Source organism: Heterocephalus glaber, unplaced genomic scaffold (genome assembly GCF_053883595.1).
Source record: "Heterocephalus glaber isolate CG9 unplaced genomic scaffold, H.glaber_assembly_v1.0 deba00001479, whole genome shotgun sequence".
In the NCBI taxonomy this organism is placed as follows: Eukaryota; Metazoa; Chordata; class Mammalia; order Rodentia; family Bathyergidae; genus Heterocephalus; species Heterocephalus glaber.
In genome coordinates, this window is record NW_028258316.1 from 10,325,343 (window position 1) to 10,346,667 (window position 21,325).

The 21,325-nt window shown below is 37.5% G+C and overlaps 1 protein-coding gene and 1 long non-coding RNA gene across 19 annotated transcripts in view; one reads left to right on the forward strand and one right to left on the reverse strand.

The window, feature by feature from the left end:
• The window catches only part of Nr6a1 (nuclear receptor subfamily 6 group A member 1), a 226,261-nt gene that overhangs the window by 53,428 nt on the left and 151,508 nt on the right, over positions 1–21,325 (forward strand). For 11 of the 16 annotated variants that reach the window (XM_087182763.1, XM_087182768.1, XM_087182761.1 and 8 more), the window contains 2 exons: positions 7,429–7,470; positions 15,609–15,653. In XM_087182763.1, coding sequence (XP_087038889.1) covers positions 7,429–7,470; positions 15,609–15,653 — 87 coding nt within the window. Of the gene's footprint in view, positions 1–7,428; positions 7,471–11,530; positions 11,636–15,231; positions 15,394–15,608; positions 15,654–21,325 lie in introns of those variants that run through there. The other 5 variants (XM_087182774.1, XM_087182777.1, XM_087182769.1 and 2 more) reach the window with 3 other exon arrangements.
• Positions 11,629–21,325, reverse strand: part of LOC110350177 (uncharacterized) — a 58,065-nt gene continuing 48,368 nt past the window's right edge. For 2 of the 3 annotated variants that reach the window (XR_015439744.1, XR_015439743.1), the window contains exon 3: positions 15,368–17,819. This is a non-coding gene — a long non-coding RNA (uncharacterized LOC110350177). Of the gene's footprint in view, positions 13,686–15,367; positions 17,820–21,325 lie in introns of those variants that run through there. The other variant, XR_015439745.1, reaches the window with a different exon arrangement.

The following is a 21,325-nucleotide window of genomic DNA, read 5'->3' on the forward strand; positions in this document are numbered from 1 at the left end:
ATCTAAAAGTGTGTGCTCTTACTACACTATACTACTTTAATATATCTCCATACAATTAATTTTTTAAAATGTTGATCTTTTCACTATGCTTCAGTCTTTTTTTATAATTGTGGTAAAATATACATCATATAAAACTTCCCATTTTAACTCTTTTTAAGTGTACAATGCAGTGGCATTAAGTACAGTCACATGGTTGGGCTCTATAGTCATTTGGGTCTGTTCTGCACCCCTCTAGTCTGTCATTCACTGATAATTGGATCAGTCTTATTTGTGTTTTTATTTTCTGTGCCTCAGGCCTGATACAGCATGGGCAGATTAATTAGCATTTGAAGAAATAAGTGACTGCAGTTTCAGGGTGATGGTATATTATTCTTATAATAGTTGATACAACTATTTATAATTAGTTATAAATTGGATACTAAATAATTCTATCCTAATCATTTCCATATTACATTTTCTTTAAGGCTGCAGTAGAAGCTGGGCACAGTGGTGCACACTTCAACAGGTATTTGGGGGGTTGAGGCAGGAGGATCATAAATTGGTAGCCAGTCTGCGCAACTTGCTAAGACCCTGACCCAACATTTAAAAAATAAATATAAAGGGCTGGGGATGTAGCTCAGTGGTAGAACATTTGCCTAATTTGTACCCCTCAACACACACACAATCTCAATCTCCCTCTTTCTCTCTGTAACAGAATGTGGCCTAGCAAATTTAGAAGGAGGGATGAATTCTAGACCTGCAATATTCAGTTTAATAGCCATTAGCCTTGTGTAGCTGTTTAAGTTAAAAATTCAGCTCTTAAAAAAAAAAATTCAGCTCTTCAGTCATACCAGTCGTACTCCAAGTACTCAATAGCTACATGTAGCTAGCTTGTGGTTGCTGCTGTATGGACAGTGTAGATATATAATGCTTCCATCATTGTAAACATTTCTATTGGACAGAACTGTCTTACACTTTAAGTTTTTAGGTACTTGGAGTTGAATCCAGGGTCTTCACACTGAGGTACATACCCCCGCCCTTTTTACTTAATATTTTAAGACAACGTTTTGCTAAGTTGCCCAGGCTGGGCTCAAACTTGTGATCCTTCTGCCTCAGCTGGGATTACACCCCCATGCCTAGCTTAGACTTTTACTTTAATTAATTTTAATATTTAATTTTTTGTGACACTGGGTATCAAGTGCAAGGGACACTCTACTACAGAACTATATCCCTGCCCCCCCCCCCTTTTTTTTTTGGTATGGGGGATCAAACTCGGGTCCTTGCACTTGCGCAGCAGGTGGCGAAACCACTGAGCTAAATACCCAGCCCCTCCCCAGCCCTTTTTATCTGTAATTTTGAGACAGGGTCTCACTAACTTGCCTGGGGTGGTCTTGAACTTGAGATCTTCCTGCTTTAGCTTCCCAAGTAGCTGGAATTATAGGCTTGTGCCTCCTTGGCTAGGTGTTTTGTACTTTAAAAGCTGGGTATAATGAACTTGTTTTCTATTAGAATTTGTTTCTTTGCCAAGAAATGCATCGTGGTGGCAGTGCTATTTACCACTACAGTATTATCAACCTTTCTGCAACTATATCAGGCCTAAGGTTGTGGATTCAATGGTGCTGAGACTAGATTAGACTGAAAGAGGGGCACAGAGTTTCATTAGGGCCTAATCATGATTAGGGGAAATGAAGAAGAGGGAAACTGATAAAACTGACTAGAGCTGGTTGGTCTAGAGAGGACCAGCAAGTGATTATTGTATGTCAATATAAATTCTTGGTAAATAATTTTTGCTTTTTGTTGGGTATACTAAAAAATTTCTTTTAAGGGCCTTAGGTTGTAGAGAATTCAGGTTCCAATTGTTCTTATCATGATGTATAAAAGCACAGAACTGATCAGAGCAATCTCGGCTTTTTTTCCCCTTGAGATAGATTTAACCAAGTTGCCCAGGCTGGCCTTGAATTTAGATTCCTCCTGCCTCAGCCTCCTAAATGCTGCTAGTATTACATGAATGTGTCACCATGCCTGGCTTAAGATCTTTTCTGACCTTTCAGAACTCCTGCTTCAATTTTATATTTCACATTTAAGCCTATGTGAAACTTGAATTTCAATAATCTAGGTGAAATGTTATATCTTATATTTAATTAAAACATTTAAATTTTGATTTGCCAATCTATTTGCTTTTTGGATTTTGAAAACCATTGTTTTTCCTTCAGTGGTTCCTGAGAAGCTAATAGGTTCATTTGTTGTGTCTAGAGTATCTAGTTCAGACTTGATTATGTGTGTTTGTGGGGTTAGGGTGTGCACATCTGTATAGATATACAGATGTAGTGGGGATTAGAGAAGGCTAGGCCTGAGTTCAGACCTCAGCATGGTGAGTAAAAGTGGGCTCAAATGGAGAAGGGTGCAAAGCCGTGCAGGGCACAGAGCACACTGAAATCAGGGAGGGACCGTGCAGTTTGTTATGCATAGTGCAGTTTGTTATGCATAGTGGTTGGGATGTGGAAACAAGAGATAAAGTTGAAATGGTAAGCAGATCATGAAGGGTATGTGGATTTCTGTTTTGGGGAATGATGTGATATTTGGTTAGAGTTGTAGAGTTTTGCCTGTTATGGGTCTTGCCTTAATTTTTACCTAGGATCTTAAGAGGCTTCTACATGCACTAACTGCCTGAGTCCTAACTAGGATACAAGGCTCTATCTACACCTCACTGCCTTCCAACAAGTCAGGTTATACTAAAACATTCCTAGAGAAATACTTGCTTGCTTTTGTGAGACACATTATAGAATGAAATTAGCTATTGTTTTAGGCCTGAATTTGTTGATGGGCATTACCCTTGTAAGCTTTTACTTGTTCACATTTGGGAAAAAAATACTCAAAATTAAACTTTTGCTTTTGTAGTAAATATGCAGGGTTTTTTTTTGTTGTGGTAATGGGGATTGAACCCAAGGCCTTTACACTGAGCTACATCCTCAGCTTTTTTTTTTTTTTAATTTTGAGATTAGATCTTGCTAAATTAGGCTGGACTCAAACTTGTGATCCTCCTCCCTCAGCCTCCTAGGCTGCTGGGATTGATTACAGTTGTATACCACCATGCTTAGCTTGTATAAGCAGTTTTGCAGTTAAAATACCAAAAAAATCAATGACTCTTAAATCTGTCACTATAACCAATCACAGTCTGAGGAGTCACTGATCTTTTTCTTCTGAAATGCCTATTTGGAGGTGAGCTTGTCAACTGAAACTTATGTTAAGGAAGATTCCTAACCTTCCACCCATTTATTGAGCACTTGCCATAATGTAGGTGCTTTATATGTACTCAACAAATCTCACAACAGTTGAATCATGATGATTATATTTTCCTTGTTTCAGAAAATAGGCTTATGATAGTTAAATAAATTATAGTGGCGATTTTAGGGTTTGAACCTAATTTTAGTTTATACTCATGCCATTTTTCAGTATTCATTTGTTTTTGTATTAAGTTGTGGTAAATGAATATAAACTTTGCACTATAAATTCAGATTTCTTGAGTATACACTTGGTGATATTTAAGCAACATAGCTTTGTTTCTCTTTTGAAAGATGAGGTCACTAGCCAAAGACCTTGGGTGTTTGAGGGTTGGTTTGTTTGTTTGTTTTGATTGTTGTTGTTTTGGGCAGTTTTGGGGATTGAACTGAGAGCCTTGTGTATGTTAGGTAAACTATACCACTGAGCTACCTCCCTAGCCTTTTCTGTTTTTATTTTGAGACAGTCTCCCTAAATTGCCCAGTCTTGCCTCAAACTAGTGATTCTTCTGTCTCAGTCTCCCAAGTACCTGAGATTACAGATATGGGTCATCACACCGTATTGAGAATATTTTGTAATGTGCTTAATGAATTCTGTTAGTCAGGTTTTGGAGGTATGTTTGTGATATTTGTGGGTTTTAGGAGCCTGCATGCAACTGATATTTTGCTTTTGAGTTGAATCTAATTGAAGAAATCTAAACATATTGGGATTATGTCTAGCAGTGATTTGAATTCTTCTGAGTACAAATAATTTTGCTAGCTAGATCTTGTTGCTCAGGATCTAGGTGGCCTTTGCTTAGGAATGGTGGTCAAATCTAACCATTGTGCTGACTTACTATTTGGAGAATGTGGTTTATTAGTGGGATTAACATTGTTCCCCATATCTCCTCAGGCCTCCTGCACAAATGTTGATCTGTAAAACCAGAGACATGCTTAGTTCCATAATAAGGGTTCTTTGTGACCCTCTGAGGAGTTTTAGGGTAAATAGTAAAATCCTTTTCCTCAGGAAATAGCCGACTTCTGAAATTACATTAAATAGTACAAAAGCTAAAAATAGAAAAAGATTCAAGAATTATAGCAATTAACTAAGGTGACAGTAGTGATGTTGGGGTTCCATCCCGTATCAGGATGGCTCAATAGTTACCTTTCTACACTGTGTACTTTGCCTCTGTAGATCCGGGATTGAACTGGATGGACCCTAGGGATTTGTGAGTCGTAGCTCAATGTGTATGGAGCTTGTACTTTGTTAAGTCTTTATGTGTACTCTCTCATTTAATCATTTTAATGGCCCTAAAAGATAGGTACTGTTGTTGATTCCAGTTTATAGTATATTTGGGTCAGTCTCTATGAGATCATATGGACTTGGAGTGGAAGAAGGGTAAGTCTCTAAAGAAAAATCAAGGTGCGGTTAGCAGAGGAGGGAATGGTTACTGGACAGATGAAACAATGTCTGCTTCTATTTTTCTTAGTTTTTTTTTGTTTTTGAGTCATCTTCTCTGTGTTTGTGTTTGATCTAGTTGCTTGGAGTTTGGAATATTAGTTTTTATTATTTATTTATTTATTTTTAACAGTATGAAAAATTTATTGAGAGAAACATAACTTTTCTCTAAGAGAGACAGAAAGGGGACCGGAAAGTGGGTTGACTGACCCCCTCCTTCAAAAGTGACTTTGAACTTTCTTTTTTTTTTTTTGATACCGGGGATCAAATTAGGACCTTGCGTTTGTGAGGCAGGCTGAACTTTCTGATTCTATACCTTTCTTTGCCTAGATTCTGATGTAGAGGCTGGATGTGTCTTTTTAGCTCATCTTGCATTTGAGTACTTTTCATAGTGCATCAACAATTGTTCTAAGCATAGAAGCAGTTCCGTAGATGGTGAGACCTAGTCTTTACCTTTGAAGAGCTCATTACCTAGTGCAGGAGGCAGGTATTTAAATCATTCATTTATCATTTGGTAAGAACTGGGGAGGCCCTTTTCTGCTTTTCATGTTTCATAGTGGTGGTTAATAATTGAGCTGGATCTTGAAGGATTAATAATAGTTTTTTAACCAAGTGGAGGAAGGAAAGCAGTAAATAGGAAGGCAAGAAAGCACGTACATGCTTCGTAAGTGGTGTGACCAAAACAGCAGAGAATTGCAAAGGACTTTAAGAACTGTGTGACTCCTCTGCAACTTGAATCCCTGTTCTGCCACATGGCTGCCAGTTGCCCGTTCGTCTTCTGGTTGCCCAGCTCTGATGACTGAAGAGGCTCTCACATTCCTGTAGTCCTAGTTGTATCCCCCTCCTCCCCCTCCTCCTCTTCCCCACTCCTCATAATCAACATCTGCAATGTCGGGGATTGAACACAGGGGCTCACAAGTGCTCAGCAAGTGCTTGAACACTAAACTACATCCCTAGCTCCTTTTTGGCTATATTTTGTGGCAGGATCTCATTAAGATGAGGCTGGTCTCCGATTTGTGATCCTCCTGTCTTAGTCTCCTGAATAGCTGTGATTACAGATGTGCACCACTGTGCCAGGCTTGCTGTATTGTTGAATTTACTGTTCATATTTAACAGTTTATTTTTTGCTAGGGATTTAGCTCAGTGGTTCCACCGCCTGGCTTGCAAATGCAAGATCCTGAGTTCGATCCCCGGTACCCCCCCCCAAAATAATGTTTTTATTAACAGTTTATTAACATGTGCTAGGCATGTGATGAGTGGTAAAGGAATACAGTGTGAACAAAACAGGCCAGGTCCATACCCTTGTGGAAAAGTCGGACGCTGACCACATGATTCTGTGTTGATGAAGGCTATGAAGAAACAGCCATAGGTGTTAACAGATAATTATAACTGGGGAATTGATTTTGTGAGAGAAGAATGAAGGAGGCCAGAGAAAGCTTTGCAGTCTGACAATGAGTAGAAAACAAATAGGAGTAGGCAGTCATTCTAGGAAAAATACAACTTTGATCAACTGTGTAGAGAGGACTTACTTTGCCATTCACTGTGATTGATTTTTCTAGTGTGATAGCTATGTGTCACAGACAAATGTAGCTTAGGCTTTTTGGATATGAAGTGTGCTTTGAGAGTTGTTTATTCCAACCTGAATAGTATATGTATTTAAAAAAATTTTTTTTGTACTGAAGATTGAATCCAGGGCTTTGTGCATGCTAATCATGTTCTTTATCAGTGGAGTACACTTTCAGCCTGAATATATTTATTATGGAAGAATTGCTTCTATTTGTGTGGGGGCAAAAATTTCAGCATCTATGAAAATTTTAAATAAAATTAACCTGTTTGATATGTAAGTTCTGATTTTATTTTGCTTTTTTTTCAGAATAGAACATGATAGATATTAAATGAATTGTAATCTTCCACTGAGAGGTTTTTTGCATGTATGTGGTGGTACTGAGATTAAATGCAGGTCCTCATACATGCATACATACATGCATACTCTACCACTGAACTATGTTCCTCACTCTTTTTTTTTTTTGGTTCCAGGGATCGAACTCGGGTCCTTGCGCTTGCGCAGCAGGCGGTGAAACCACTGAGCTAAATCCCTGGCCCATATGTTCCCCACTCTTACTGTGAATTTTTAATCCAGCTGAGATTTGCATGCTTAGTCTCAGTTATGCTGTTGCTTGAGTTCCTACTATATGCTAAGCATTTTATATTGGTATCTTCTTTAAGCTTCATTATTATTCTGTAGTAATTGCCGTTATCTCCATTTTTATGTAGGAAGATGATGGAAAATCAGAGAGGGGTATATAATAGCTAATTGTTAGTGGTAAGATTGAAACCCAAATTGACCTTTTTTAAAAAAAAAAAACTTTCTTTTTTTTGGTACTGGGGATCAAACTCGGGTCCTTGCGCTTGTGCAGCAGGCGGCAAAACCACTGAACTAAATCCCTGGCCCGTTCACCTTTTTTTTGAGTCAAGGTCTCACTATGTGTTCCAGGCTGGCCTTGAATTTGCTGTATAATACAGTCTGGCTTCAGACTCACAGCGATACTCCTGCCTCAGCCTTCCCAGTGCTAGGATTGTAGGTGTGTTCTACCATACCTTGCTCCCCAAAATGATTTCTGAGTTTGAATTTTTTCCCCCACTATATGATATATATACTTGATCAGTCATACTTGGAATCAGCTTGGAGCAATTCACAAATCATAATCTTTTTTCCTATTATTTTCTTTTTAGGTTTTTGTCAGGATGAATTGACAGAGCTCGATCCAGGCACTAGTAAGTTCTGAATGTTTCCCACTGTATGTTTCACACAGATTTTTTTTTTTTGGTACTGGGGATCGAACTTGGGACCTTGTGCTTGTGAAGCAGGGTGCTGAACCACTGAGCTAAACCCCTGGCCCCTCCCACTGTATGTTGGTAAGAAACAAATGTGTGTATATGCCTTTTAAATGTGTAACTTAAGGTGTCATTGAAAAGCTTTGTGTAATTGATTCACTTTATTTCACTTTAGTTTATGGTTATCAGAATGGTATTCTGTTTTTTACAATATGCTTTCTTTTTCTTTTCCATATATTGCTCAGTGGCCCTGGCCATTTATAGAAAGTTGGTTTGCTAAAACTTTCTCTTTAGGGCCGGGGATTTAGCTCAGTGGTTGCGCCACCTGCTGCTCAAGTGCAAGGACCTGAGTTCAATCCCCGTTACCAAAAAAATAAATAAATAATTAAAATAAAAATTTCTCTTTAGTACCAGTCTTGCTCTGGCCCCCATCAGCCTATGAATCCAGCAGCAATAGCAAAAATTGTAGTCTTAAGGCCGGGGATTTAGCTCAGAGGCACTGCGTGCATGCAAGGTTATGAGTTCAATCCCCAGTACCTGCCCCGCAAATGTAGTCTCACAGTCACTTGGCTAGTTTATAAATTTATAATTAGCTTTGGTACCCATTTAATTTGTAAAGTATTTGCATCTACATTCTTACTGGGACCATTTCAAGGTCTAGTTAAATGATAATGCTTTTCAGGACTTGAATTTAGAATAGTACCCGAGCTTATTCTCCCTTTATATCCTTGGTAGCAACTGAAAATTGATCATGACATTTACTGCAGAAGGCTTCTGATACTCTCATAAAAGCTGTTGAATTATTCTGCTTATTGGGCCAAGTAATCTAGTTCATTTAATATTTATGTATAGAATCTCTATGATGATATACAGACCTCTCCATTCCACTCAAGTGGGCATAGTTTCATGTATCAGTACAGAATGGAAGTCACCAAAAAAAATCATTTTTTTTTGGTACTGGGGATTGAACTCGTGTCGTGTCCTTGTGCTTGTGCAGCAGGCGGCGAAACCACTGAGCTAAATCCCTGGCCCCCCGAAAAATCATCTTTGAAGAGAAAAATTATACTTTAATGGGTTGGGATATAACTCAAGGGTAAAGCACTTGTCTAGCATATGCAAGATCCTGAGTTCATTCCCCAGTATGAACAAAAGAAAAAGTAGTGTACTGGCTAGTATTCTTAGTAATTCTTACATTTTTATCTTTGTGAAGTTAATATTTTTAACTTAAAATTTTTTTTTTTTTACTTTTAAAAGTATTTTTATCTTTTCTCTTTAAAGAAATACATAAAGTTTTGATGATTATAGTAAACAGGCAAAAAGTAAAAATTTAACATCTCAGTTTGTAGCAATCCTCTTGCCTCAGCCTCCCAAGTGCTGGGATTACAGGCCTTGTGCCTCCACATGTGGCAGATCTTGGGATTCAAATGGATACATTTAGAACTTTGAAGATATAGGAAGCCTGAAGACTGAGAATGGGATGTGTGTGTTGTATTAAATTGATTCTGGTTTTTAATACTGCAAATTCTGAGGGTTCTGACTGGAAAAGAAAAAATATGTCCTGTGTTACATCATGGCAGTTGCATGTTAGATTGAGAATAATAGGAATTTTTTTTCATTGTATCTTTGGAATTTGGAAGCCCCCCATGTTCTCTCCTCCCAATTTCCTGGTAAGGCGTGCCTGCTCACACTTGCTTATTTTGTAACAGGAAATACCTTTCCTGATAATTTCCACTTGTGGTTGACAGTGGTTACAGATAGTAGATTTGGAAGAACAGGTGGGATATGTTGGAGCTAGTTAAGGAAAGATGACTTTTGTCCAATTCAGATGGCCTTTTTCATCTTTTCTCTGGTAGAGCAGATGGGCAGCTATGCTTAGAATATAGGCAGCTGTTCACATTCTGGTTGCCTTCTTACGATCCTGGGCTCCTGGAGTCCAATGTTATAGCACAGGTTCAGGCTAAGTTCATTTCTAAAGAAGTTCCCCTATACCATGCCTGATGGCATAAGCTAAGGGCAGCCAAAGGTCAAGAGAAGTTCAAAAAAGCATAACCTTTCTGTGTTTCTGTTTCCAAATAACCCTAGTCTGCCCTGCTCCCTGAATTTTTCCCTCAGCCATCATGTTTACCGTGTAGTTGTAAAACTCAGTAGAACAAGGACTGACTTGATACAAGGGAAGTTAGAGAATAGATGTCATTGTTGCTTAAAACAGGAGAAATAATTGATTTATGTTTGGGGGCCAATGAGGCTATAAAACAGGAACAGTTAAGGGACCTGTGACTTCAGGATGGCTCTTGCTCTGATTTCTGTCCCACAGACAAGAGGCTCCCCAATAAAGGCTGTCAGCTTTCTAGGCTAAATTATTAATTCCTTTCATGCCTCTCAGGGATTGTAAACAGCACATAATACAGGGAAACAATTGGTACTGTTCAGTTATTGGGCAGATAGAGGGTCAAAGGGTAAATAGTTAGATTAGCAACAGCTGTTTGTCCTCCCCAGTTGAACTTCTGTCTCTTATCTATTTCAGCTAAGTAATTTTTTAATTTTTGGCTTACCTATAATAAAATCTATTTCTTCTCATATCCTAAAATAATTACATTGAGCATAAACACAGACCAAAATTGAAAACACTCAGTTCCAGTTACATTTCTAGAGTTGAAGATGAACATTATTTTTGTTTGTGTTATGTAGTCTGATGTTCAGAGACTACCATCACAAGGAAAGGAACTACTCGAAGTTAGAGGAGTTAGGAGCTTTTTAGTCATTGTCCCCCCACCCCAACTGGTTGAGGGTTCGAGTGCAGCTTAATTAAAACAAATTGCCTTTGTTTAACCTAGTAGAAGAATCATATATGCTCATTGTGGAAAACACTGAAAGACAAATACAAGCAACCCTAATTGCATCACCTAGAAATAACCATTGTACCTCATTTGACAACATGCTCTTCTTCGTGTCTGAGCTCATCTTTTACATAGTTAAGAATCATATTTAACTGTTCTCCTATTCTTGGGCTCTTAGGTTGTTTCCACATTCTAAATAATGCCCACAGGGAACGTGTTTGCTTCTAAGTTTTTCATCTGCATTTCAAATGAGTGCTTTAGCTTTTTGCATAGACAAAAACTTCTGAATTAAGAGCATGAACTTTGGCTCATGATTGCTTGGGCTCAGCTTGGCTTCAATATTTATGAATTCTGTGAGCTTAGTTATTTAATCTTTCTGTGTCTTAGGTTTCTCATCTATAAAGTGGGGATAATAAAAGTTTATTTCTATTTATTAGGGCTGTTTAAGGCTTAAATGAACTAATGTTTAAAAGGTTTAGAATAAAATAATCCTTGACAAATGGTATGACTCCCTCCCCCTTTTTTTCCTTTTGAGGCACTGGGGATTGAACCCAAGACCTTCACACAAAGTTTGAGTTGCTAAATTGTCCAGCTGGGGTCGAACTTGCAATTCTCCTGGCTTCATCCTCCCAGAGTGCTGAAATTACAGGCGTGTGGTACTACCCCCAGCTTACACACTATTAAATGTGTGCTATTTTTGCCTATGTAGTGGATTGTTGAAATTCTCAGGTTTGTGCTAATGGGCTATTGTAACTGCTTGCTTGCTTATTTATTTATTTGGTATGGGGGATAGAACTTGGGACCTTGAGCTTGTGAGGCAGGTGGCAGAACCACTGAGCTGAATCCCCGGCCCTGTTAACTGCATTTTATTAATGACGTGTAGATGAATCATTCCAGATGTTAGCAAACGTAAGTTATTGCGTCAAGTAAATAGTTCAGCCACAGGGACAGAGCTCATGTACTGACGACCATTTTGGCAAAGAGTGTTCTTTACCATCTGGTTAACTGTTAGGGTTTATCCCTCTTCCCCCACCAGCAGCAGGTAACCTCCCAAATGACCTCTGCTAACCCATTTATTTAACATCTTAGGAGGCTAAAGAAGTTAACCCTCTGCTTTGTAAAAACAAATACACAGGTTATGTACTTTCTTTTTGTTTAATAGCAAGATCTAATGGGAAGCATTCTGAGGGAGACCTGACAGTTAAATCATTGGACTCTTGCCATACTGGTAAATTTCCACCAAGCAGGGATCTGTGGGTGATGGCAAGGTAAAAAATAGCTTTTTGTTACTGCATCTCACTATTAACTTGCACTGACTTTACATTCAACTGTCAGGTATCTTTAGGAGTCTCCCAGGGACACTTTTGTGCCCATACACCCATGTATAGATGTAGTTACCACAGGCTGCCCAAAATTCCAATAGTTCATGTCTTAATGGTTGTAGTTGTCACACTGCATGTTGCAGTTTTTGGTATCAGAAAGCAGTTCATGTAGGGCCAAGGACAGTATTACATGCAAAGAATGAATTTAAGAGAGAATATTAGAGATTGAGAAAGAAAAGAGAATTGTCATTTCCATATGTACCAGGCACATTTCGTATATTCAGTAGCTGTGAGAAGAGTTCTATCTTTTTTTTTTTCTTCAAACTCAGGACCTCATGCTTGCGAGGTAGGCATGGTGCCACTGAGCTAAATCCTCGGCTGTATCATTGATGAAATACTTAATTTCACGTTTAACTTTGTGTAGTGGCTTTTACCATATTATAATAATGATAGCTGATACTTATTTTGTAATACACAAAGTGCTTTGCATGCATTTTTAAATTAAGACTGTCCCTGTTTTACAAATAAGACCTGTGAAATTTGAAGGATTAAATGACTCACCCCAAAGTCATGGTGATATATGACTTCAGAGCCCCTGTTTGACTAATCTGTTTGGTTGGTGGCTCTCTTAATTGTGAAGTCTTGGGTACTAACAATGGTAGGAGAGTTTAAGGCAGTATAATCATTTATAGCATAGATAGTGGGGCTTTTTATGCACAAAAGAATGAAGGCTATTTTTTAAGTGTCATTTGGGCATCTTTTTCATATATTGGGATGATTTGGACAAAAGTAGAATAGGCTCTGAAAGAGATTTCTTTTCAAGTTCAGGATTATTCTGTCAGTTATTAGGCAGGTTCTTTCTTGAAGCACAGTAAGCTAAATTCACAAATCTCTGCTTTTTCCTCCTTACGTTGCCTTTTTTCCACAACATTGTGTTCCCGATTTGAAGCCTGCTTCCCAAGCTTCAGCTGAATCTTCTGGGTCACTGCTAGATCACATCTCCTGAATGTGGCCTTTACTGGGGAGTTCCTTCTCATAAGGATTCTTTTGAACAGGGTGAGGGTGGTATGAGATCCAGAGCTTAGGTGGAATTCTCATCCCCTTGACCTCTGCCCCTGTTTCAGAGTGTATACTGACTTGTAGGGACTCTCTGTGGAGCCAAGAGTTTAGCACTTGTTTACAGTTGATGAAAAGATAGTTGCATTCAAAGGCCCTTGAATAGCCATGGACGTCTACCACTATCTCTGGTTGGTGCAGGGAATGCTTGAACATCTAAATCTGGAGATTTGTAATGAATGACTAAGGAATGAAAAAAACCCCTGAGGCCAGATAGGTTATAGCAGTTGTTCTTTTGTGGGAGCAGTGTTGTAACATTTTGAGATCAGGGAAAGGATTCTTACAAATCTTTTTAAAAATTTCCTTTAAAAAAGCTGAAAGTGGTTGCTTAAATTCAATACATGGTAACAGGAAGAAAGTAGGAATTCTTCTCTTACTTTTTGGATGTCTCAAACAAAATTTGCTGTGTTGTATAAATAATATCAGTATTGAAGAGATACTATAGATTAAAGTGACCCTCTTCCAAGGTATGCATAGTTTATTTATTTATTTATTTTGGTACCAGGGATTGAACTCAGGACCGTGTGGTTGCAAGGCAGGCACCGAAACCACTGAGCTAAATCCGTGGCCCTTTATGCATGGTTTTATAAATGAGCATTTTTTCTAGACAGTCTTCTGGTCCTCTAAGTACACTGAGAGTATAGCACCTCAATCCCAATGTGTATTTTTTTCTCTTTTTGAGGCAGGTTTTCATTATGTAGTCCAGGCTGGTTTAGAACTCTCAGTGATCCTTCTGCCTCAGCCTCTTGAGTACTGGGATTACAGGTGTGTGCCAACATGCCCAGTTCCCCAAATAAGTTTTTAAATTCCTTCTTTAGGCATGCTTAGCCTCTGCCTGAAGTTGTTGTTTTTAGGTTGAGTTTCTGTTGTGCCTATAAATCTGAAAGAAAAGCTGTCTTAGGAGGGTACTGACAGTCACTGTGAACCCAAAGTGAACATGCTCCATGGGTAAGCAGAGTAAAAGATTACATTGCAGAATAGTAAGATACAAAATGAAAATACAGTATATTTTTTTCATCTGTTAGTACAGCATTCCATATGCTAAGTATAGTCTGATCTATTGGTGTGTCTAGACTTATTTGGACAATGTTTAACTAAAAGCATGTTAGTTGTCAACCTTTAAAACCTGCAGGCCGCCGCCTGCCTCGCAAGCACAAGGACCTGAGTTCAATCCCTGGTACCAAAAAACCTGCAGGAGTTTTATGAATACGGATTTCTTGATTTCTTGGTAAATTGAAGCTCTGATACAGAGATTGGCTTTCTGTGTGATGATACTTCTTGCTTGGAACAGCGTGGTGGCTGCCCTCTTAGATGAGCCTCCACTCTCAGGGTTGTCCCAGACCCGTGTGACCTCCTTCACCTCTGTCTGTCTCCTGTCAGTCTTTTGTAGGCATGTAAGTATATAACACTTCAGAGATGAAGGTGTAGGAAAATGGGAACTCTTATAATAATAGCTGTCAGAACTGATAATGTGTTTGTTTTTGTAGATTTAGCAGTTTAAAATTTTTTTTTTTTTTGATACTGGGGATCAAACTTGGGCCCTTGTGCTTGCACAGCAGGTGGCGAAACCACTGAGCTAAATCCCCGGCCCCAGCAGTTTAAAATTTAAAAATACAAAATTAAAAAGTTCACATTTAGCAGTTTACAAACCAGGAATTTATTCTAAAGAAATGATGATTATGCAAAATATGTAGTCACAGATACTCCTTTTAGTCTTTGTTAATAGTGAAAAAATTGGAAACACCTCAGAAGTTTAATAGGGGGCTAATTAAATGCATTGTGGTCATTCATGTAGCAGAATGAATGCTACACGTGTTAAGAGGAAGGCACATTGGGCTGGGAATTTAGCTCAGTGGCTCCACTGCCTGCCTTGCAAGCTCAAGGACCCGAGTTTGATCCCTAGTACAAAAAAAAAAAGAGGAAGGCACATTTTCATCTGGAGGAAATGGAATTGTTTATGGTGGTATCTTTGGAGGAAATGGAATTGTTTATGGTGGTATCTTTGGAAAAAATGGAATTGCAGAGAAACTCATAACTCTGTGACTTAATTTTTTACAAGGATTGTTCATTATTAAGAAAAAAAGATAAATATTCTTTAAAAATTTTGGTTCTCATTTCAGCTGCTTGTTTCCAAAGCTGTTCTGCCAAATTGAGCCAGTTAGACCCTTGCTTGCCTCTTAGAGTGCAGGTGTTACATTCAGAATTCTCTCTTGAAATTGCTCTAAGGAAGGGACACAAGTAGCAGCCCAAGAACAGAATAAAAGCCTACAGTAGCATTTTTAGGGTTCTACTTGCAGCTCTACTTCTGTTTGCTAATAAAACTATCAGAATTGGCCTCCTTTTCAGTGTTACAAGGCTGAGCTGGGACTATCAAGAATGAAAGGACCCTGGAGTAGCTTCACATGTGAATTGGGCTGTCCTGTCAGTTGCAGGGTTAGTAACTGGGAGTGGTCCTACTGAAATGCCTGGCATGTGGGACAGTGGAAAAACCTGACGTTTGGATCCTGGTATAGCAACTTGCGGAGTGACCATGGGCAACCTGGGAAGCAATTTCTTCATCCATAAAACAGTAATCATTCCTCTTAGAGGTGGTTTTAAAAAACAGTATAATACTATATATGTGAATTTCTGTTAGAGTCAATCCTGCATCTTTCTCCTTTGCTGAAATACAGATTTCTAACTTTCTGGGGGGGGGTTAATATTTAATGAGCACTTAGAGTATGCTGAAGTCCTTAAAACATTATTTGCTCTTCTTGGGAGCTCTGTGAGATTATTCTCAACTCTTGTTCTCTCCATTTTACAGATGAGGAGACTGACAGTTTAACACTTGGCCAAGGTCACACAGCTGGTAAGTGGCAGAACTAAACTGTGTGATCCCAAAAGCTGTGTCCTTTTTATCTTTTTAAAATTGAGGTGTGGATTTACATACAATGAAACACACAGATCTAAAGCAAAAAATTTAAGCAGTTTTCACAGATGTGTGCACCCTTATAATCCGTACTTCATCAAGGTAAGAACATGTTCATCCTTTCAGAAAATTCTCTTTGCTTTTCCTAGTTTACCCCACTGCTCACTTCCAAGAACCACTAACTTCTGATTTCTGTCCTGATTGACTGGTTTTGACTGTTCCATTGTCATAGACACATGTGCTCTTTTGTGTTCTTTTTTTTTTTTTTGGTACTGGGGATCGAACTCAGGTCCTTGTGCTTGCGAGACAGGTGGCAGAACCACTGAGCTAAGTCCCCGGCCCTCTTCTGTGCTCTTTTTTCAACACAATTATGTGAGACTAATCCCCGATACAAATATTAATAGTTTTTTTTATTACTGAGTGATACTCCATTGACTGTGTGACAGTTTTATCTGTTCACGTGTTGACACCTGGCTGTTTCTCATTTTCAGCTATTACTAATAAACCAGCTACACAATTTCTTGTACAAGATTTTTATGGATACATTTTTATTTCTCTTAGATATACCTAAGAAATGTTGGGTTATATGGTAGATGTGTGTGAAGCTTTTTATGAAATTGTCAGTTTTCCAAAATCTATACATTTTATAGTTCTAGAAGTATGAGTTCCAAATATTTGATAACATTTGCAAACATTTTATTTATCAGTCTTTAATTTTAGTCATTCTAGTGAGCATTTTGTAATGGGATTGATGTGGTTTTAATTTGCATTTCCCTGATGACTGAGTTGATCATGTTTTCCTGCTCTTACTGGCTGTTCATATATATCATCTCTTTAAAGTGCTTAAGACTTGGCCATTAAAAAATGTTCTTTGCTCATTTTTATTGCCTCGTAGGCATTTTTTTTTTTTGTACTGGGGATCGAACTTGGGACCTTGGGCTTGCAAGGCAGGTGGCGAAACCACTGAGCTAAATCCCTGGCCTACCTTGTAGGCATTTTTGTTCTTGATGCAAGCTCTTCATCAAATATGTGTTGTAATTTCTCCTAGTTTATGGCTTTGGCTTTTACTTTTTAACTTTTTTTTTTGAGACAGGGTCTGCCTATGTAGTTCAGTCTGGTCTTGAGCTCACTATGTAGCACAGGCTGGCCTCGAACTCCAAACAATCCTCTTGCCTTAGGTATTACAGGTGTGCGCTACTATGCCCGATACAAATTTTCACATGTTTTATGATGATCAGGGCTTTTAAAAGTTTTTATGAAAACTAAATTTTTTGAATTTATGATTAATGCTTTCTCTGTCTTCCCTAAGAAATCTTGGCCTAACCTAAGGTTACAAAGATAGATATTCTGTATTTTTCTGTTAGTTTTATAACATTATTTATACTGATGTCTGTACTTTATCTTTAATTTTCGTGTATTATGCAGTAGGAATCAAAGTTTTTATGTGAATATTCATTTGTTCCATCACCATTTGTTGAAAAGACTTTCCTTATTGTATATTTTGATGTTCTTGGTGAAAAACAATTTGTGTGTTTACCTATGGACTTTCTATCTCTTTCAGTTTTTCTTTTGTTTCACAAGTATCATGATTTCTTGATTGCTTTAGCTCTATAATAAATCTTGAAATTAGGTAATGTTAGTCCTCCAACCCAGTTCTTCCTTTTCATAGTTATTTTGGCTTGGTTTTTTTCATTTTTATGTAATTTAGAATCAGTTGTTCATTTTTTAAAAACAAAAAGCTTAACAATTTAGAGTGTCTTAATATTTTTTTTTTTTTTTTTTTGGTACTAGGGATTGAACTCAGGTCCTTGCACTTGCACAGCAGGCGGTGAAACCACTGAGCTAAATCCTCGGCCCAATTTTTTATTAATATTTAAAAAATTTTAGTGTTGAGATCTTATACATCTTTCTTTAAACTTACTGCTAAGTATTTTGTTTTGTTTTGTTTTATTTTGTTTTTGGTACCAGGAATCGAACTCGGGACCTTGTGCTTGTAATGTATTTTGGTTTTTAATGCTATAATAAATCATATTGTGGGCCGGGGATTTACCTTAGTGGCACCGCGCCTGCTTCACAAGCACAAGGTCCTGAGTTCAATCGCCAGTACTGAAAAAAAAAATCATATTAACATTTATTTTCTAATTGTTACTGTTATATAGAAATGCAATTGATTTTTGTATATTGAGCTTGTACCTTGTAACACTGTTAAATTTGTTTACTAGTTCTAGTAATTTAAGAATAAATTCCTTGGGATGTTTTATGTATGTATCTGTGAATAAAGACGTCTTCCTTTTTGATTATGACTTTTATTTTTATTAACTTAATGCACTGGCTAAGATTTCTAGTTCAGTGGCAGACAGAAGTGATGAGAATGACATTCTTGCTTTGTTCCTAATCCTAGGGAGAAAACATTGAGTTTCACTATCAAGTATAATGTTGGTTCTTGGGTTTTCTTTACTTTTTTTTTTCCGTTAAGTTTATTGGTACCTTTTAGGTATAAAATACAGTTAAATTCATCATTGGGATCTTGTACCTTTACATGATGTATCTTGGTTCTTATTTTTTTCCCCTTCCCCTGCCCTCCCTTCACCCCCTCTACCCTTCCCTATTTGCAAAGACTTTGTTTCCATTTTTTTCCTTTTCTCATATTTCTTCTTTTCTCTTCTTTCCTTTCCCCTGCCCTTCCCACTTCCCCTACTCCTTTGGACTTTTTCTTCCTATTACACAATATCAATTATAGATTTTTAAAATTAAAATATCAAGATCTAGAAGACATTACCACAGATTTTACAGAATTTAAAAGGTTATAGAAAGCATATTAAAAAAATCTTTTTTGAAATAAATTGGACAACTTCTAAGAAGTACCTTGGAAGACAAATTAATGAAACTGACTCTGGAGGAAATATAAAATTTGAATAGCACCTATTAAAGTATATTCCTAGCTTGAAAACCTACCTATATGACAACAGCAGGCTCATATACATTTTAACTGATAAATTATATCAAACATTTAAAGAAGAAAGAAAAAGCCATATGATCCTGTCAGTAGTTGGAGAAAAAGTATTGGACTAAATTCTACAGCTGTTCATAATAAAAGCTATCAGGAGACTAGGAGACTAGAAGTAGAACAGAACCTTCTCAACAGATAAGACATGTACTCCATACTTCCAGTAAAAACGCCTTATATGAATGGAGAAGATACAATGCTTTCTCCCTAAGGTGGGGAACAAGGGCAGATATGCCTACTCTTCATCTGTCCATTAAACTTTGAAACCTAGGCTGAAACCAAAATAGTCTGGCAATAAAATGACACAATTAGGTTAGGATTGGCAAGGTAGAAGTAAAATCTTTATATGTAGATGAAATGATCATCTATAGAGAAAATATTAAGAAATCTCAAGGAGCGCCTAGAACTTGTATTTGAATTTAGGAGGATTAGAAAACATAAGGTATATATAAACATTCAGGTCTATGTATACTTGCTATAAATGAAGAATTGGATATTGAAATTTAAAAGTTATGTACAGGACTGGGGATTTAGCTCAGTGATTCCGCCCCCTCCCTCACAAGTGCAAGGACCTGAGTTCAATCCCTGGTACCAAAAAAAAAAAAAAGCTAATAAAAGTTATGTAGGAGTACAAAGGACCTAGAAAAGTAAAAAGAAAAAGAAAACAGTGTTGGAAGACATTTAGTACCTAATTTTAAGATTTTCTCTAAAGCTACAGTAATCCAGGCAGTGTTGGTGTAAGGAAAGACATGTGGATCATTGGAATAAAACAGAGAATCTAGAAATAGAACCACACATATATGGTCCACTGAATTTTGAAAGATTATTTAACATTAACATTTTATAGAACATAAACTCAACTCAAGAACAGAGGGAAAGATAGTGTTTTCAGCAAATGGCACTAGAACACCTGTTATCCATATATAAAAAATTAACCTCAACCCTTTATTTCCATACATAAAAATAACTTGAAAGGATCTATGAACCTAAATATGAAAGACTAAAATTATAAAACTTTAAGAAGAAATTATAAGGGAAAATGTTTATGAATTTAGGCAAGAATTTCCTAGGATTTAAAAAACATGATATATTAAAAAAAATTGATAAATGAGATTCCATCAAAATTAAGAACTGTAGGGCCAGGGGTTTAGCTCAGTGATTCCGCTGCCTGCTTCTCAAGCATAACGTCCCAAGTTCGATCTCCGGTACCAAAAAAAATTAAGAACTGTAAATGACATCATTAAGAAAATGAAAAGTAGTCCTTAAACAGACCGTATTTATAATACATATAACCTATGAGCAGAATATATAAAGAACTCTTACAGCTCATTAATAGACAACCCAATTAAAAAGTAGACACAAGAAGATGATAAATAGCCAGTACAGCACAAGGAAATGTGTGCAACTCTAGAATCAGAAAAATACTAATCAGTACAATAGCAAGATCGAATTACACACTCATTAGGGAGATGAAGTTCATGACTTTTTCTTTTTGTTGGATTCTCCCCTTTTATTTACTTTTTAATTGAGGTAAAATACATGTACCATAACATTTAACAACTAAACTATTTTTGAGTATGTAATTCAGTGGTATTGAGTATATCCAGTTATGCAACGATCGCCAATGTCCGTCCACAGAACTCATCCTGCAAAACTGAAACTTGGTACCTACTTAAAATAAGTACCCATTCCTCATGGGCCCTGTCAACATGCAAATAAAAGGAAATGGTTACATATGTAAGGGCTTTTTCCTGGGCACTCTGTTCCATTGCTTTATATGTGTGTTACTATGTCATTACCACACTGTTTTACTGTAGCTTTGTCTACCATAGGTATTTCATGTAAATGGAATCATAGAATACTACATGTCCTTTTTTTTTTTTTTCTTTTCTTTCTTTGGTACTGGGGATGGAACTTGGGACCTTGCGCTTGTGAGGCAGGTGGCAGCACCACTGAGTTAAATCCCCAGCCATACATGTCCTTTTCTGACTGGCTTATTTCATTTAGCATAATGTCCTCAAGATTCATCTATATTGTATAATGTGTTAAGAGTTGCCTTACTTTTTAGGGCCGTGTGTTGCATGTTTATCCATTTATCCATTGATGGACACTTGGGTTTTATCTACCTTTTGCCTATTGTGAATAATCCTGCTATGAATGTGGGTATACATAGGTGGGTTTTTGGTTTTTTTTGTACTGGGGATTGAACTCGGATCCTTGCACTTGCGCAGCAGGCGGCGAAACCACTGAGCTAAATCCCCAGCCCTACATAGGTGGATTTATCTCTTTGAGTCAGTTCATCTGCTTTGCCTACTTGTTTTCCCTCCTTTCTTTTCTCCCTCCCTTCCTTCTTTTTTCCTTTGGCAGTATTGGGGATTCAGCCTAGGGCCTTTGTATTTCCCCTTTTTATTTTTTATTTTGACACAGGGTCTCATTACGTTATCCAGACTTACCTCCAACTTGGGATCCTCCTGCTTCAGCCTTGACTAGCTGGGATTACAGGGGTGCACCACCATGGCTGGCAGGAAATACACTTTTTTTTTTTTGTAATGGGGATTGAACTCAGGACTTGCGCTAGTGAGGCAGGCAGCAGAACCACTGAGCT